Consider the following 19,078-nt stretch of genomic DNA (forward strand, 5'->3'; position numbering starts at 1 on the left):
CAGGACAATGCCAGACCACATACGGCACGTGTTGCTATGAACTGTCTGCAAGCTTGTCAAACTCTTCCTTGGCCTGCCAGATCACCAGATCTCTCTCCCATCGAGCATGTCTGGGATATGATGGGAAGGCGATTGCATCTGGCACGGAATGTTGATGACCTCGTTCGACAATTGGATCGAATTTGGCAGGAAATACCGCAAGAGACCATCCGGGAGCTTTATCGGTCTATGCCACGCCGTGTGGCAGCTTGTATCCAGGCTAGAGGCGGGTCAACACCTTATTGAACTTGTTACTGTAACTCTGCAATAAATTATTCAATTGTTCTGAAATTTTAATCATTTACTATTCTGTACATTGTCTTCCTATCCACCAATTTTCGTTTCAATCGGACAACTCCTTCTTGGTGCGTCGATTTTTTTTGTAATAGAGTGTATGTAGGTCAGTCATTCTCAAAGTGGGCGATAACGCCCCCTTGGGGGCGTTTGAAACCTATAGGGGGGCGTTAAATGGCCCAGAAAAAATGGGGGGGCGATGATGTGGGTTAGAGGGGGCGATGTATAATTTGTAATTTCATTTACTTTATATAGTATTTTAAATTTCACTAAAATTAAAACCCACCTACTACACAATAACAAATAATTAGTTTACATTTCTACCCTGTATGATGTTATAAAAACTTAAAATACTTAACATAGATTTCGTAGGATAGCCCGCGCACCGTATGCAATCAAGTTGTAACAAGTTTCTGCGGATAGATAAAGGAACATGATCGATGATAGTTAAAAAATTAGAGCAATTTTACCTTAATTACAATGCACCAGAACGAAGCGATGAAGCCTTTAAGACTTCAGGATCATTTGAATAAATTGCATCCGGATAAGAAGGACAAAAATGTAGCCTATTTTCAAGATCTGGAAAAGAAGCATAATGCTCAGCCAAGTGTATCGAAACTTTTTCGATGGCTGCTAAGTATGACGATGACGGACTTCGAGCTTCATACAATATCTCTCTGTTAATTGCTCAAACAGGTAAACCACACACCATCGGAGAAACGTTAATTTTGCCGGCAATAAAAGAAGTTATAACTACTGTGCTCCATAAACCGGCGGCAGATATAATTCGAAAAATGCCTTTGAGCAATAGTTCTGTCCAAAGACGAATTGATGAAATGGCTGAAAACATTGAAAAGTCATTGTGCAATCATATGAAGACTAGTAAATTTTCAATTCAGTTGGATGAGTCCACTTTACTAACTAATGAAGCATGGTTGTTGTCTTACGTGAGATTTATTAAAGATGAAAAAATATGTCAAGAACTTTGATTTGCTAGAAATTTAGAGGCAGACGCGAAAGGAGAAACTGTATTTAAAACACTGGAAAAGTTTTGTAATAAAAAAGGAATTCCGTTGAAGAATATTATATCAGCTGCTACAGATGGTGCTCCAGCCTTCATATCGTACTTAAAAAAGAAAATTCCTGATGTGCTTGCTGTACATTGCGTTAGACATCGACAGCATTTAGTTGCTAGAAATTTAAGTGAACGACTATTTCAATCATTGCAACATGTCATCAGAGCAGTCAATAAAATCCGAAACAACTCTTTAAATGACAGATTATTTAATTAGCTTTGTGTTGATAATGATGAAGATTTCAACAGATTGATCTTTCATAGAGAAGTGCGTTGGCTATCAAAAAGAAATTGTCCGACTCGTTTTTACAATCTGTTTGACTCTGTCATAGAGTTCTTGGAAAACAAGGACGCAGAATTGCGCGAAAACCTCATCACATTAAAGAATGATATCGCATACCTGACAAACCCTTATACATTGCTTAATGATATGAATCTCCAACTTCAAGGCGATGACTTGACAATAAAAACAAAAAAATGTCGTCGCTGCTTTCGTAGCCAAGCTGCTCTTACACAAAAAGAATATCGGCAGATGTGAGTTCCATAATTTTCCTAATTTATCAGTATCCTGCAACAACAACGACTTGCTCGTCCACTGCCAACATTTGGAAAATCTTCACAGTGATTTCATTGAAAGATTCCAGGACATTTTGAAATTGGAAATACCAGACTGGGTGTTAGATCCTTTTTCAAATGTCAACATAGCAATATCACCCCAGTTGGAAGAAGAACTTATAGAACTGACAACGAATGAGGAAATAAAAATCAAATACAAAAATGGCTACCAACAATTTTGGCTACAAAAGTCAATTCCGCAGTTGTGCCCTGGATTGTGGTCTATCGTTGAACGATCTTTGATAGCATTCCCATCGTCATATTTGTGTGAACGTGGATTTAGCGCTGTGACAACGCTGCTTACTAAAAAGAGAAATCATTTGCAAGTTACCAAACGCGGCGATTTACGACTGTTTTTGAGTAAAATCGAACCTGACATCGACAAACTTATTAAATATCATCAAATTCATCCATCTCATTAGATTAGTGTAAAAACTGGTTATATATTTATATTGTTTCTTTTAATTTGATTAAAATATATTGTTAATATTATAAAGTTGGGTTTTATTTGCTCTCACAGGTAAAAATTTCCAGTTTAGAATGTAAGTTTAAGCATCAGAACCAACTAATACATATAACTAAATTAATTAAAGTAATGAAATTGTGGTTTTTAAGTTTTAGGGGTGTATAAAAAATGGGGGCGCTGAAATATAATTGATTTTCAAAGGGGGCGGTAAAAGAAATAAGTTTGATAATCACTGATGTAGGTTAAGACTAAATGCTTCGCTGCAAGATTTTGCCTTTTTCTCCCTGTTACTGCTGCACTTCTTTAATATGTGTTTTAAATATTTTTCCTTCCTTTCATTAATACAAAAATGTATTGCTTCATTAAATATGTGCAAAGAGTGTTGCCGAAGTACATTTCATGATAATCAAAGCTGACTGCAGATTAATTTTAGTATTATGATAATTTTTTTAAAAAAAGAAAGTGTGTCATGAAGAAGGTTTTATACTTTTGAATATTACGTATGACGAATAACATTTCAGAGTTCTAATCGAGCTCTTCTCTCTCACAGGGGAAAAAAAATCGAAGAGAGATAGCTAATTAAATTCCAACTTTTTTTTACTGTCTTAATTTGGGCAAATTGAAAAAGTCTCTGCTTTAATTATGTCAGAACTGACAAAAAGCTATTTCATTATGTCTTGTTGACATGAATTTAATGAAAATCGTAGTGGTTTAGAGGATTGTGAAAAAAACATTTCGGTGCAAAATTTATTATGCATATAAGAAGCTCACGTTTTTTTTTTATATCTTTATATGATGGATAAAAGTTATGATATTTTTTCAAAGATTCCAAACGAACTAAATAAAAACTTCACACAATCAGTTTCTTTGTTTTGTATTTTTATTTTAGTGCGATATTTTTTATTTAGGGATATTTCACATCTTTTTGGCATTATTAAATTTTTTAAGCAATCAATTAAGTTCATGCGCACGATATAAAATCAAACAAAAGTAAAAATAATTCTTGAATAATTATCTTTTATTATCACTCATTCTAGTACATAATATTATTGTTCATTCTTTTATTATTATTTATTCCAGGGCAATTATCTTTTGTTATTTTAAAGGAAATATTTCTTTATATAGATTCATTAATGCATGAAGAAAGATCTTTATTGTCACATGTACAGTGCGCAAAATAAATTAATAACTAAAATCCTCTCTGAATAACTTTTGATCTAATTGATCGGATCATGATGTTCTAGATCTCAATTTTAATGGTTTGAGGAGTGACCTCAAGTACATTTATTAGTGGAGACGGTATTTTAATTTACGAAATTAGACACAAAAACGTATTTTCTCTGAATAAAACATACTTTTTTTCCTACTGGATTTCTTGCACCCAAAATATAAATGATAGCCGCAATCTTGGAAATATGGTCCCTATAGTTTGGTCAGGAGAGCGATCCAAAGTTTGGACCCCTTAATGTTAATTTTCTTTTCTGCGTATTTCCCTATATCTCGACACTTTTTTGGACACAATTATTAATTAGCATACTTGAGGTCCCCTCAAATCAATTATTAATTAGATCAAAAGTTATTCAGGGTGGTTCATTTTTTTTCTTTTGCGCACAGCACAACATAAGATTAAATAATGCTTATTAAAATTTCATTTAATATCTATGCGATGGTCATAACATCATAGAATAATTTTAAATGAAGTTATAGATTTTGTTCAACTAAAGTCTAACTTATTTTTAAAAACTCTAGTGATAAAATAAGCCTACTTAAATTAAGCTAATCAATGTTGAAAAAGCAGAAATAGTTTCGGGGAATGGTTTATAAGCACCAAAAAGAGGGGGATTAGAGACTAGGGGTAACCAATCCCTTCTCGCTTCGCTCTCCGAATTCCATGATAGCTACTAAATAATATTTTATTTCTTAATGATTAACAGATTGCTACATAAAAATTAAAATATTCTAAAATTTTTCATTTGGTTCCACTAATTTAGTTCCCTATTTTACCGATGATTAAAGTTAAATCTAATAAATTTTCTCAGTAATCATTGTAGTTTCATGTGGAACTCCATCATATTTGTTTTTCAAATACCTTTTTAATTGTTGGTTATTATAAAAATACGTTTAATATACTTATCCAAAGTGGTGTATTTAAAGTACACTATATTTTTTTAAATACACTTGGTAACAAAGTGAAAATTTAATTCATATCTTCATATTGGCGTTTTATAATTTCTTATGCATAATCTTAATAGAATTTGTAAATTGGACACATTTTTGCATAAAGCTTATAATAAGAAATCTTATTTCTGGGAACACAAATTTCCATTTCAATCCTTTAATTAAAAAAAATTAAACTTAATAATTCGCTGAGAATGGTTCTAAGAAAAGATGACAAATAAAAATTACACGCAAATACCGTTCAATAAAGGATAACGAAATATATTCGCTATCGAGGCGAAACTTTTTCAGGCTACTTCATTAAGTTTTCATTCAGTTCCAACAGAACAACAGCATAGGTAGGACGTGTATTTTCCTTAACCTTATACAAAACAAAATTTCTCTAAGAGAAAAGCTGAAGAACTTGACAAAGCAATCTGGAACACATCAGTAAATCTAATTTTGAAACAGGAGTGAAGCATAATTTCAAGAACATTTTTTCATTAATGCTTTCCTTTTCAACGAACTTCCAACATCATTTCGGTGAACTGAGAACTTTCGATTTCGTGATCGCATACTATTACGGATGTTACATTACGGTAAAACGAATTTTTTAATGTTCAGTTCACTGTAAATTAAAATGAAGATATTTGAGTCAGTAAGGATTTCGATGTAAATAATAATTAGACGCGTTAAACAACATTTAACAACAAATTTAATTAAACAAAATAAGTAAAAAAGTAACGTCTTAGACACGACAATTCTATGCCACCGTAACAACCTTGGGCACCTAAAATAAAAGTAAAAACAGTTCTTGTACCCTTTTCCCTCTCAGGGGCAGTGGCGTACGCAGAATTTTTTCAAGGGTTCATAATTTTCAGAAATTACTAAAAGAAATTCGAGTATGTAATATAGCACTATTACTTCCCTAATTTAGACAGCTAGACAATTTTGACTTTTTATTTCGACAACATTGTTTAGTTAAATTTTGTTTTTATTTTTTAAGTTTAAGAATATAATTTTTTTTATAATAAGAGGTAAAATATTTTATTTTTATTAAAAAGTAGGAATAAATCAAGCCAGAAAAAACTACTCATACTGTAACAGCTACCTAAATAATAACCATATAAATGTGAATATTCCATAGAAAACCAATGAATTTAACTAAAAAATGACTTACCAACAAATAGGGAATTAAACCAGTATACAAACACGCTAAAAATTTATTGATTTATACTGTAATATCCAAACGACGGGGTTTTTTTGCAAGTTCGTTTAAAATGTCTTCGACAGCTGGGGTAAATTTTCTATGAATGCTTAAGAGCGCCAATCCATTCATTCTANACCGCATCTACAAAATTCTCGAATTGTCTCAAAGACGACAGAACGTCTAGGATTCCAGACCTCGCGAATGCCAGCCAGTCTCGAAAACTATCGCGACTGGCAGGTCAGAAAGGAACCAGTGATCGGGGCTCGCCCGTAACAGTATCACGTGAATTTGGTTTCAAAAATACAACCCTATTATAGTAAATGTTTTATCAGTATTCTGAGAAATACCGTGAGAAAAAAAAAGTAGGCATAAGGCAAATAAAAATATATAGTCTTAAAAAATATTAACCCGCATAATTTCTACTAAAATTTTTATTTTTGTCTGTATTATTTTGTAAATTCACTTTGTCTGAGCTCAAGGGGGGGGGGGGGTTAAACCCCTACCCCCCTTGCGTACGCCCCTGCTCAGGGGAAAATTTTAATCATTCTCCCTTTCAATTTGGATTTTCCATTTTTGCTTTTGCTCTGAATCTTACTAAGCCCCTTTCCTACTTCATTTCGATGACTAATTGTGGTTGAAGAACTGTAACAGTTCTTGCACATTCTTCTCTATAGAATAGTATATATTTCTGGATATATATAATTCGGAAAACAACAGTAAGGGATCATCAGACTTACTTGAACCAGTACATTTGTGGTGATTACTAACAAGTTTTTAATGTTTTCTTGGTAAGTAATTTTTTTTTTTTAAATTTTGAGTGATCAAATTTAACTAGAATTCAGCTTTACTGTTTTTAAGTTACATATTAAATTTTATATCGAGTCCTTACAAATGTAAAATTTTAAAGTTATGAAGTGATAATGTATGCATATATTATTTGAAAATAAAATTTTTGAATCAAAGATTATTTTATTTTGGGATTCTCCGGACTTTTGAAGCTGGTTATGATTTTATAATAAAAAATTTACTTGTAAAATTTTTCTTTCTAATTTGATGATAGTAGTTCTTTATAGAATGGTTTTCTACGTCTGATTAAGATTAAAGGGGGAAAAATCTACTATATATGAAAGTTTTCGTTTCAAAATGAAGAATTCTCAGGGTTAATTTTTTTATTATAAACATTCTTTCTTTTATGTTTTTTAGTTTATAGATATGGATTCTTTTTTTATTGAAATTTTAAACTTTTCTTTAAAAATTGTTGTCAAAAAACTTGTTTTTCAAAATTAAACTACATTTTATAAATTAATTACAGTGAAACCTCCTGTTATGGACACTCCTGCAAAACGGACGCCTCTCAATACGGACATATTTTTAATTCCCCGGGAATCTTCTATGAATAAACCATTACGTACANGTTTCACTGTATAACTTAAACTACGTAAGACTTTACATACTTTAAAGTTTGAAGTTATTTGATTCAGAAAATTATGGGATGTAAAGTTTAAATTGACATCATTAAGTTTAGTAGAGCAATTTGTCGAGAATGGAATCGCTGCAAGTGACGTAGTGTGGGTACCTTGATCCTGATTGGTTGTTGTAACGTGGCATTTGTTTACATAAACAAGTGTTCTTCTTTTTATTTCCAGTTAGCCAAGTTTCTAGTTCACATTTAATATGTCGCAATAAAGAAGGAACATAACCATGCTACACTGAAAAAATCTCAAGAGCAACTGAACCGAACGTGTTGTCCTGCTAGCAGTCATTCGTCTCAAATAACAGCGCCCCCTATAGGTCACTGCGTTCGCGAATTGTAAAAATGTAAAAAAAAATTTTTCTCTAAGACTTTTATTAATTTGAAGCTAATTGTAATGAAAGAAAACTGGATCTATTTTGATAATTAAAGAACCTTACATATGATTTTCTGCCCAATAAAAATTTAGCAACAGCATTAAAAATGGTAATTAAATCGTTATTTTTTTGTGTTGTATAGAGAAATAAATATAAAAATTAGATTGTGAATGAAGATAGTGTATACATTGAATAAATCACAACAACGTGAATAAATCACAACATCCTGATTAAATCACAACAACCTGAATAAATCACAACAACCTGAATAAAGCACAACAACCTGAATAAATCACAACAACTTGAATAAAGCACAAATAAAAGGTTCAGAAATGGACGGTCCATTTCTGCTCTTTTAATTAGGTTTTATTCACGCTGTTTTGCTTTATTCATACGTAGCACAAAGTTATACCTAATCTTCTTGTCCAATTCTGTAATTTAATTTGATCTTCATTAACGTTGTTCTGCTTTATTCATAAGCAGCGCAAAGTTATATTTTATTTTTGTTTCTACTTCGCTACTTAGTTATATGTGCGCTATATTCAGATTTTTTTGCTTCATTCAATCAGCTTATGAAATCAAAAATGCAGTTATAGAGTAGTTGAAGGCAGGATGTACAACTTTAGTCAAATAATTTATCAATTCAAGGGGCTAATAATTTAAAATACGGAAATATGATAATTATCAAATATTACCATTCCTGTATGATATGATAGTAACTTAATTTGGTGTCAAATGCAAATGAAACTATATCTAAATGGATCCAAGCTCATGTTACGATTCAAGAATAATTCAAACAAATTAGAATGAACCAACGATTGTATTTGAAAATTCTATTTAAAACTAGACATTGAAATGTATTTTGTCATGTTGATGTATTCAAAATATTTACCTCCAGCTGAATACCCGTGAAAATTAAAGTAAATGCTTAATAAATGAATATTAATTAATACTACGAAACCCCGAACAAGACTAACACATGTACCAACACAACTAATAAAGTCAAACAATTCCTATTTTTTTTTATTTGTTTCTTTTTCCAGTGGTTTTATGTTATCAGATGAAGAAAATCATGCTTTTAGAAGTAAAATAAAATGAAGATAATTATATGCAGTGTCTTTTAGCATAATAATAGTGCGAGACAAAATCCCAATAGTCAAAAATTACCATAATCAACATATATTCTCCCGTACGCATCTCTTTCGGTGGGTCACCAAAACCTATTTCCATACAGTTATCATAACGAAAATATTAGTATAATAAGTACTTATTATTTAAAAGCCCCAATTAAGATAATAGTAAAAGGAACTATTGCTAAAATTAATCAAGCATCATTTGCATTAATAAGGTGATTTCTTATGGTTTTTCTAGATGAAGAAATATTTTTTCTCTATTAGTTTAGCTTTTTAGTGCAAAACTTATTTTTTCATTTTAGTATGTACGTATTACCAAAATTAACTAAGCATCATTGTTGTCAATAACAACATGGCAATTTCATATGGTTTGGATTCATGAATAAGTATCTTTTCTTCATTAATTTAATTCTTCTCTTAATTAATTTTCTTCATTAATTTCTCTAAAATAATTAGCAATGACACTAATATTTTATTAAACAATTTTTGCGAATAACTTACATTTTATTTCATTAGTTCTTGTTGAATTTCCATCAATTAAGTTAATACAAACATACTTTAAAAGCGTAAGTATCAGTACAAGAAACACGTTGTTTTATATACCTTTTAAAATATGAATTCGGTGACGTCAGTTCCATACGTTGCGAAATTATTAACGTTGAGTTTACTTGTGATAATCTAACGTAGGAAACTCAAGGTAAATAATTCATTAGAACGCGCCATCAAACTTATTTTTGATTGATTAGAGCTGTAAGCTATAAAATCGTTCATATTATGAAATATTCATCAAATCTTAACTCGGGGCATTATTTCAATTAGTTATTCCAAAATTTCGGAACCATTGTTATTCAAATTAATTCCCACGCATGATTTCGACTTATTCTACTGATATATCTAATACACTTCAAATATTCCCAGAGTAGTTGCGGTTGCAGTTTGAACCCTCGAATATCTCAAAAATACACTTGTTGTACACTTATTCTAACCTCACTCTTTAAATCTCGATTTTCAGAACTCGGCATCTTTATATTATCCTGTTCACTACTGCGTTCCTGTTCATTGAAAGTTTGTAAGACACAGCTAAGTGTCTTAAGGGGAGTCTGTACGGCATGTTCGATGTACCTTTTCTAAGAAACTACTTACGTTATCGCTTTGAAATTTTTTTTAGGAATATTTGAGATTATATCAATTGTATGCTGTGATAAGTTTTTAGCGTTAACAGGAATACTTTTTGAGTTATGAAAGATTTTCGCTCAATGAAGATGAAACTTTAAAAAAATTAAAAGTCCTCTTCAGTTCATAATTTTTTAAAAAAAAATTCTAGCATAGATGTGTATTAACAATTATCACAGTGTAAACATGTATATGTAAGTATTCTGTGGAGAGAAAAAACTGAAGCAATATCTTATTTAAATGCTGAGAAAAGGTACATCGAAAAAGATCTTAGCCTAATAAAAACTTCGTTTAAGTTAGTATTGTACGTTATTTATTATCAAAATAGACAGGAACTATTAATAACTAAAATGAATTGTTTATATAACATTGGTTAGGTAATTCATTGGTGATCTAGAGTGTGCTACTAACGTAATAAATTATTTGTATTAACTTAGTAAATTTCGACATTAAGAAACGTGTAATTGCTGCATAGGCAACAAAAGAATAAGAACAATCATATTTAAGAACTTTAATGTTCTGAAGAGCGTTACTTTTACTGTATCTTAGGAATGCTTTCTTGTGGGAAAAAAATAAAAAAATCTACCACTTCCTTTGTACGAATCATACGATAGACTTTATTAAGATTAGATAATAAGCAACATTATCAGTCCTGGAACTGCAAATTGGATTTTCATGCTGTAAAAAAGGATATCGTGCCTTTGAAATGATTCAATACTTTGCAATTACTATTTTTAAATGTAACAATATTTGTTTTAAATTCTATTTATCACTTTAAATGCTTTCACTGATTTTAATAACAGAAGTTAGAGATGCATAAATAATTATTAAAAACATCTCTAACTTATGGAACTATTCATGGTTTCGGTTTTAACTTATTTGATTTTTTGAAACTAAGTTGGAAAAAATTTTTTTAACGTGTTATATTTTATAATTTAAAGAAAATATTTATTTTGCTTGCCCAAATCATAATTTGGCTTTGTCCAGATATAACCAGAACTGATGATAAGGCATAGCAGACAATTTCAACCATTATTTGCATAGAGGGCGTTGCCAGTCAAACAGAAGAAGCTTTGTTTTGGGGACAGTACATTTTAGTATAATGAGACAGCGTGATACATAAGTTAAATTACTGATCTAGTTCAGCTTTTCCAAAGGTTGCACCCTTGAGAAATTTTTTTTTCTGGATTGGCAGCGCTGAAAAAAAAGTCAAATTTTCAAGAATTATTATTTGTTTTGATTGTCATTAAATTTCTCGTAAATTTCAAACGGAAAAAAAAAACTGAAATTCTAAGACTAAATATCATGTCTCGGATAAAAAAATGGCACGAATATCCTCGTGTAATACCCTTTGACCTACACAGCTGTCAAATTCAACAAGATGCAATATATAGGGAGCATCGTATACGAAAGAAGTGGGAAGATATGTATGGAAAAATAGCACATCTTTACTGGCAAAATACATTAGATGTGGACGCTGATCAAAGTAACGAACATCTTACGATTTTTTATTTCAAGTAAAATAAAAACGAAGTAGAGATACAACATTTAATAAAATTATGAGTAAATTGAATTATGTGGGTACTAGGCGAATATTAGTGCTCATGTATTAGCTATTGTATGTGCAGTCAAAGTTATCGTTATTTAACAATATACCACGATGGATGGGTAGACTATACTTGAGGGTGCCCCCGCCAAGTTGTGATCGCGATCACCAAGCTGGGCGATGTTGAAAACCAATCGTGATTCTGATTGGTTCAGGTTTTAATCGTGATTCTGATTAGTTTAGAACTTAGCGCTGTTTTTAAATGAATTTTTAAATGCAATTTCAGAGATCCGTTAGTTCTACTTTGGATACCGGCTGGTAAGGTTATTTTTGCTTCTGGTACTAAAAATGAATACTGTCAATAAGATAAATCTTAAGTTTCTGTACGATTTTAATAACAATGAAGAAAAAACAGTGATTGACTGGTGTATGAATGAAGGTTTAATTAGTAATAGATATAAATGTCTTGTTTGTGGTTCCCACGGCGTTCCGGGCAAACAAGTATAGCGCCAAACATAAGTCGCCAATTTCGCCAAGGCGCACCCTCAAGTATATTCCCCCTTCATTGTTTTGTATAATATTCTCTAAGTTAACTTTTTGATAAGGTTTGTTATCTATAATGATTGCAATATTATCGTATTTGATAATGACAGTTATAGATAATATACACGATAATTTCGTATACAATATGTACTGGTATCATTAATGAAGGCGATATTGCATCATTTGATGAACCTATTTGTATTATGGCTGCATGTGTCCCTTGGATTGGGTACTGCACTGTAATACCTTTGCTGTATATAAAAATTTTATTTAGAAAAATCTTCGAACTTATATTTCAATCTAGATTTCTTATTATTAGAAAATCTCACCTGAGTCATTTTCCCTGTTTTCGGCTAGAACAAAATTATTCTTAAGAATTACCTGAACGACAAAGAACTAAAATGGACCTACTGTTGTAGAATTATTTGCATAATGCTCTAAGTTGTTTAGGTTTTTATGATTAGTTGTGATAATACAATTTAATGACTTTTTAGTGGATTTTAGTTCTTTTAAATAGAGAAAGCTCTTGGAAATTATGAAATGCTTTTAGATCAAAAATTGAGATAAAAGTGCAAATAGAAAGAAAATTATTATAAATAAGTAGTTCAACTAAAAAAAAAAAATTCGTGCGTTTTTAAAAACGAATCAAATTAAAATGAATATCTGCACTAGAAAAGCACATCTTAAAACTATTATTAAGATCTAAAATTAACAGAGTAAATGTATGCAAAGTATGCCATCAAATTTGGAACAAACAACTCTAGAATGATGTCCAATCTATTGAGAGAGCAAAATAAAAAACGTTGAATAAATTGAGCAAATTTTAAGTTAATATGTAATTAATATTTTGATATTTATATATATTAAGATATTGAATTTTTAAAGGTTGAAGATCTCACCTAATATATGATATGATACTAACAAATATGACATATATGATATGATTATATATGATATGATGCGAATATATCATATGATAATAATAAAAAGTGATTCTTAGTTAATTTTAGTTACATAGGTATTGTGGCAATAGGTTTTATTAGGGCCCTTGAAACGGGTTAAGTATCACATATGTGATGTTCATAATTAGTGATGACGATTAAGTTACGAACTTAGACGGAGCACTATCATCGAATAAACTTATTTTGTTTTCGACAAATTAGAATTTTTGACTATGAGGAAGGAGGAATAGCAGCAATCTTTAAAATACGGTATCATTAGTTTTACTAAAAGTGTGGGCAACTTCAAGTCAATTTAACTTTTTGCGTATTTCCCTATACTATTTCGGAAACGTAAAACGACGCCATAATTATCTCTTAATGATAGATGGAACAGGCGTTATAATATGGTTTCATATACAATGCTCTAATTTTTTTTATTATTTCCAGTATTATAATTTCTTTTATATTTCAGTACTAATAAGTGTTGATGTATGCAGAGATGTTCTTTTTGTTGCTGTATTACAGTCTGTTAAAGAAATTTTTAATTCACTGATTCCTTTGCGAAATGACTTAATTTATTTAGTTATTCAATTTCAATTTAATTAAAACATTGTTGTCAAAATTGTTAAACTCGTTTATCCAAACATAAATTAATTCCAAAAAACGGATTTTAATGATTTATTTATTATTTTTTCAGTATGTTATTTATTAATAATCGAAAGCATTTTTTGACTTGTAAAGTATAAAGTCTTTTAACCTGCGTAATTTTAAATGGCAAAATACACAATTTGAGTTAAAAGGTCGAATTGTGTCTGAATTAAAATGTTTTAAAAAAGTCGAATTACTAAATTCTCCTTTCTCAAGGAATATTTCACCGATTCGGTTCTTATACGGTTTTTTATTTAATACAAAGCTTTAAATGGCGTAAAAATTTCTTTGCTCAACAATTACAACATGAAATAAATAATTATAATAAATAATAAAATAAGAAGAATGATTTTACCCCAAAAGTTTTTGCATTTGCTTTAAAAAATATTCATCAACACGAAAACTTAGCTGCACTTTCTTTAACTTTCTTCATAAAAGACATTTTATTAAGATAGGTAAATGGCTATTTTATTATTATTTTTTGATTTTTATAAATCCCTACAGGTAAAGTTTGCAGCTGTAGTGAGGAAGGCAACACATCAGTTGTCGTAAATCCACCCACTATCAACGGAAATGGGAGGGGCTTAATGGAAGAAACTGCAAGCCCTGATCAATATTCAAAGGCAGAAGCCGGCCATAAAGTGCATTCCTCAAATGACGATATCTTAAAAGACGAAGGGGAATTCCGGAATGCCTCCCCGTGTTTCAGAACTCTGAAGTTTCCACCAAAATGTAAGAATTCTTCACTTCTCTTCACTACATATTCAAACGACGCAGGTAGAATAATAACTATCGTCTGCTTTGTTTGACTGTTGCTTTCGTAACAGAGAATCGCTAGGATATTTCGATGGAATTCGGTCGTAAAATTAAACGCCGTTGGTGAATTTTAAGGATTAAAGAAAATATTCCAAATCGAAATTCGAGATAATTCTCGAATTTAAGATTCGAGATAAGCAATTAAATCCTACAGTTAAGCTTAATTTTAAAAGTATCCTAATTTTGAATTTATTTGTAAGTCGAATAATAAATATAGTCTGCTTTGTCAGATTGTTGCTTTCGTAACCGAGTCGCGAGAATGTTTTGATGAAATTTTGTAGTAAATTTAAAAAGCCGTAGTTGAAATTTAAGGATAAATGAAAATATTACAAATAGAAATGGAAGATTTAAGGCTTTCAATTAAATCTTATGTATAGTTATGTTTAAAAGCAAAAATAATTTTATTTTGAAATTTAACCGTTGGCACTGAATTTAAGGAGATAGAAAGTTCGATTGCAGTCTTCATTATTTTACTTTATTCAAATTATTATCATTCCTACAATGCAATGAAAATAAGTGGTTGTAGCAATTGCGTAGAAGTTAAGAGTGTTAATAGAGAGGTTTGATAGGTAAACCTGCTAACAGAGCGGGACACTTTTCACTAAATGTATTGCTCTTTAGAATCCAAACTAAAATATGAAGTTAAAAAAAGCTTATGCAAATAAAGGGTCACAAATTTAGAAGCACGGGAAAAAAAGTAAGCAAAAAAAGCTCAGAAAAAAGTATAAAAAAAACATTTGGAAAAAGATTCCAAGTAATGCTAAAATCATTAAGTTTTAATATGAAAAATTAAAAAAAAAACATGATTGTTTAATGACCGTTTAATGGTCATGACATGATGCGTGCATTTTAAATTTTTGATCTAGAGTACATGTAGGCGCAATTGAGAAAAGTAATAAACTGATTATTTAAACTATTGCGCTGCTTTTAAAAAGAGTTGATTGTTGTTGTTATAATCAAAATGGAACTGATTTTAATATAAAAATACAGTTTGAAATAAATCATCTTNCAAATAAGTGGTTGTAGCAATAGCGTAGAAGTTAAGAATGTTACTAGAGAGTTTTGATAGGTAAACCTGCTAACAGAGCGGGACACTTTTCACTAAGTGTATTGCTCTTTAGAATCCAAACTAAAATATGAAGTTAAGAAAAGCTTATGCAAATAAGGGGTCGCAAATTTAGAAGCACGGAAAAAAAGTACGTAAAAAAAGCTCAGAAAAAAGTATTAAAAAAAAACATTTGGAAAAAGAGTCCAAGTAATGCTAAAATCATTAAGTTTCAATATGAAAAATTTAAAAAAAAAAAACATGATTGTTTAATGGTCATGACATGATGCGTGCATTTTAAATTTTTGATCTAGAGTACATGTAAGCGCAATTGAGAAAACTAGTAAACCGATTATTTAAACTATTGCGCTGCTTTTAAAAAGAGTTGACTGTTGTTGTTATAATCAAAATGGAACTGATTTTAACATAAAAATACAGTTTGAAGTAAATCATCTTAACATATTAACAAGTGAACTTAAAAAAAAATTTTTTTTTTCAATGATAAGCGTATTTTAAAATTATTTTTCGTTTAAATATTGAATTACGATCCTTAATGAGCTTTTTAAATTCCTTTCTGACAAAAATTCTAAAAATATATAATAAAGGCGGCCATTACGAAACACCCTGTATGTTATTGTTTGTTTTCAACAAGGTATGTTGATATGTTTATCCATGGCGATATTTCGCAACGATCCCGGTTCTTTGATTAGCTTTAAGACATAAGTCGGTAGCCTAAGGTGGATAGTTTTTAGATAAATGTTAATAAAAAAGTTTTTTTTAAAAATTTTAGGTTTATTTAGCCTTTAGAAAAAAATTGTTTCGATTTTAAAAGTATGCTAAGCACGAATGAGTTAAAGGAAAAAGAGTTTAACCTAAATGTTTCTGTACAATAATTCTGTTCTTTAAAATTTTGCTTGTTATTTATATTGATCGTATGTTTATATCAACGGGTCCCAATTTCTTTTCGACTGTGGAACTCAAAATGAACGAGCTTCTTTTGGCGGAACCCCGAGTCTGAATGTATAAGTTTCATCAGCAACTGTGAATATATTCATTATTGAAAGACTATTAATATTTTTGAAAATATCTAATGATCTGAATTTTATTAGTTTGAAAATATGTAGTGAATGAGTGAAGAATGAAATTTTTTCATTCTATCGTTTTATCAATATTAGTCTTACAATTGATTTTTAAGTCAGGCAGTTGAATTCGCAGGTCTAGAGTGGTATTCAGTCAAGTTCTTAATTTGAATTTAATGTATGCATAAACTGAAAATAAATGAGCTGAAATATGGTTTACATCAACATAAAAACGAAAAAGGAAGAAAATAAAAATTGAGAATGATTATCAGAGAAACATACTTCTTCTTTGTCGAATTTGGGTATTTTTATTCGATTTGAAAACACCAATGAAATTTTTCATAAATGGATATCCTTTTCATAATTCATTTATTAGACTGTTATTAGAAAAGAAACATTCCTTTAAAATTTCTTTTTTGACAAGCACTTCAATTAAATAATTTCATAAAAATTACAGAAATATTAAGTAAATAATGGATTGTTAACTGGATATATAATTACAGATTTCAAAAAGATTACTTGTTGAAACAAAATTCCCAAATCTCGGAACCCTTGGGTTCCGCGGAACACCATTTGAGAACCGCTGATTTGTATTATTGCTAATTAGACAACACGCCTTTTTTAATTTCTTACTTTATGGAAAACAATCACTAATAGAATTTCTCTTTTCAAGTAAGTACAAAGAAAACGTTTATACAAAAATAAAAATTACTTAAACAGAAATTAAAAATTCCAACCAAAGCTCTATGAAGATAAGGTTTCAGTTTCTGACATAATTCTATAACTAATGTGTATTCTTCTACATACTTCAAAATCTATTCCTGTTAAACTAAATCGAATATGACTTCCTAATAAACATAGAAATATAATTAATTTATGCCATTTCGTTCAACGAGTTAAAAGATTTCTCTTAACGAACTGTAATACATCAACAAAATTAGTCGCAAGAGAACAGGAACAAAGAATAGCGCTAGAACACAAAACAGTAGTACACGGAATCAAAATAAATTAGAACATTGCATCTGTAACCAGATTAAAACCATCCATAATTAATAGAAAATTATGGTAATAGAATAAATATGCCTGCAAGTTACACATCAGAAAGCTTATTGTCTCATGCTAATGAACGCATTTCATTTACTTAATTAATAGCCTACGGATATTCCCAAAAAACGACATCGCTGTTCTTTATTAATGCCAGAAAAGAACCAAAACTGAATGCATCTAATTTCGTAGGTATCTACGTAATTGATGAATGAGATTTTCCGAAATTGAGGTGTTCTTTTTTGTTTACATTGATGGCTTTTTTTTTCCTGTTATCTTTTGCAGGTGATCATATTTGCGCACGAATGGGGTTTGAGTGCTGGATGTGTGATGAAAAATGATTCCGAACTTTAGTTTCATCAAAATGATAATTCTTTTTATTGTTTCTTCTGGAATATGTTCTACAACATGAAAATTAATATTCCATTATATTCCTTTCATTCTGTATTCATATTTTAGAACTTGATACCTTTTATATTTTTTTATACTGCTCAAAAATAAAAGTAAAAAATTAGAAAACGATTGAAAAAATTTCCATTAGTTGAAGCGTTTGCTCAAATCGTTTAATCGTTTGCTATTCCTTTTCACACTCAAAGTCTTATTTTACATATAATTAAAAATATCATGACACTTTTAGGGTTAAGAATTTTTTTACCTAATTGAAAACTAAAAAGTTTTATATTTTCGATAAAAAATATTATAGATGAAAATTTTTCCAACAATTTAGAATTAGCAAAAAACCTCGCTCAGTAAAATAAGTTTACCTGTAATTTGGTTGCCAATCGCCTTAAGTACATCACGTAATTTTGCTTTCAGTGAGAATGCAAGGTGAAAATTACAGAGAAGTTAATATTTGGGTGGAACAATTTGTCGACGTAATATATATATTGCAAATTCAATGAATTCCCCTTACTTTATGTTATAAGATTGCTAATTTCAGAAGAGTCAGCGACCCAAACAACAACTTCTGACATTATTGTACCTTGAACAATGCGAAATCTTCACAACAAAATTTTTGCGTCAGAAGTTTTTACTTTAAACTGATTTGCCCCAAAAATTATCAGAATAACAAATCTTAATGGACGCTGCTATTGGTAATCTTTCATCGTTATAAAAGTTGCAAATTTGAATATTTTAATAATTTTTAGCAAACATTAAATGACAAGAAAAACATCACTGTGAATAACTTTTGTTTTAATGATCGGATTATCATGGACTAACTGCCAATCGTTATAGTATATAGGGTTGACCTCAAATATTAAAACTAATTAGTTTTAACCGTAAATTAAGTTGCGAAATTAGACAAAAATTCAGCTTTTATCACGTTTCTCAAACTAATTGAAAATTTGCTAAAATTCTCTAATTAGTTGTCTAAAATTGTAAGAAAAGGTGCTTTTTTTAAAGTT

The 19,078-nt window shown here is 30.0% G+C and overlaps 2 protein-coding genes across 2 annotated transcripts; both read left to right on the top strand.

Moving 5' to 3' along the window:
- The first annotated feature begins 959 nt into the window (after positions 1-959).
- Positions 960-2,445, top strand: LOC107456002 (SCAN domain-containing protein 3-like). The gene is made up of 2 exons (XM_016073767.2): positions 960-1,215; positions 1,973-2,445. Exons 1-2 carry the CDS (start codon positions 960-962, stop codon positions 2,443-2,445), a joined length of 729 nt encoding a protein of 242 aa, XP_015929253.2.
- Positions 2,446-11,205: 8,760 nt separating this feature from the next.
- On the top strand, positions 11,206-18,178 carry LOC122270225 (uncharacterized). The gene is made up of 3 exons (XM_043046845.2): positions 11,206-11,496; positions 14,193-14,420; positions 17,958-18,178. The coding sequence occupies exons 1-3, from the start codon at positions 11,316-11,318 to the stop codon at positions 18,011-18,013; spliced, it is 465 nt and encodes a 154-aa protein (XP_042902779.1). The 5' UTR covers positions 11,206-11,315; the 3' UTR covers positions 18,014-18,178.
- Positions 18,179-19,078: the final 900 nt, after the last annotated feature.

The sequence above is a fragment of the Parasteatoda tepidariorum genome, chromosome 3 (genome assembly GCF_043381705.1).
Source record: "Parasteatoda tepidariorum isolate YZ-2023 chromosome 3, CAS_Ptep_4.0, whole genome shotgun sequence".
Lineage (NCBI taxonomy): Eukaryota > Metazoa > Arthropoda > Arachnida > Araneae > Theridiidae > Parasteatoda > Parasteatoda tepidariorum.

Bases quoted from the DNA above. Each gene is read 5' to 3' on its own strand.
- LOC122270225 (XM_043046845.2), top strand. From the start codon at position 11,316: ATGTCTCGGATAAAAAAATGGCACGAATATCCTCGTGTAATACCCTTT. The intron at 11,497-14,192 runs GTAACGAACATC...AAATCCCTACAG, and splicing joins AGATGTGGACGCTGATCAAA to GTAAAGTTTGCAGCTGTAGT. The intron at 14,421-17,957 runs GTAAGAATTCTT...TATCTTTTGCAG, and splicing joins TCTGAAGTTTCCACCAAAAT to GTGATCATATTTGCGCACGA.
- LOC107456002 (XM_016073767.2), top strand. From the start codon at position 960: ATGGCTGCTAAGTATGACGATGACGGACTTCGAGCTTCATACAATATC. The intron at 1,216-1,972 runs GTAAATTTTCAA...CTAATTTATCAG, and splicing joins GTGCAATCATATGAAGACTA to TATCCTGCAACAACAACGAC.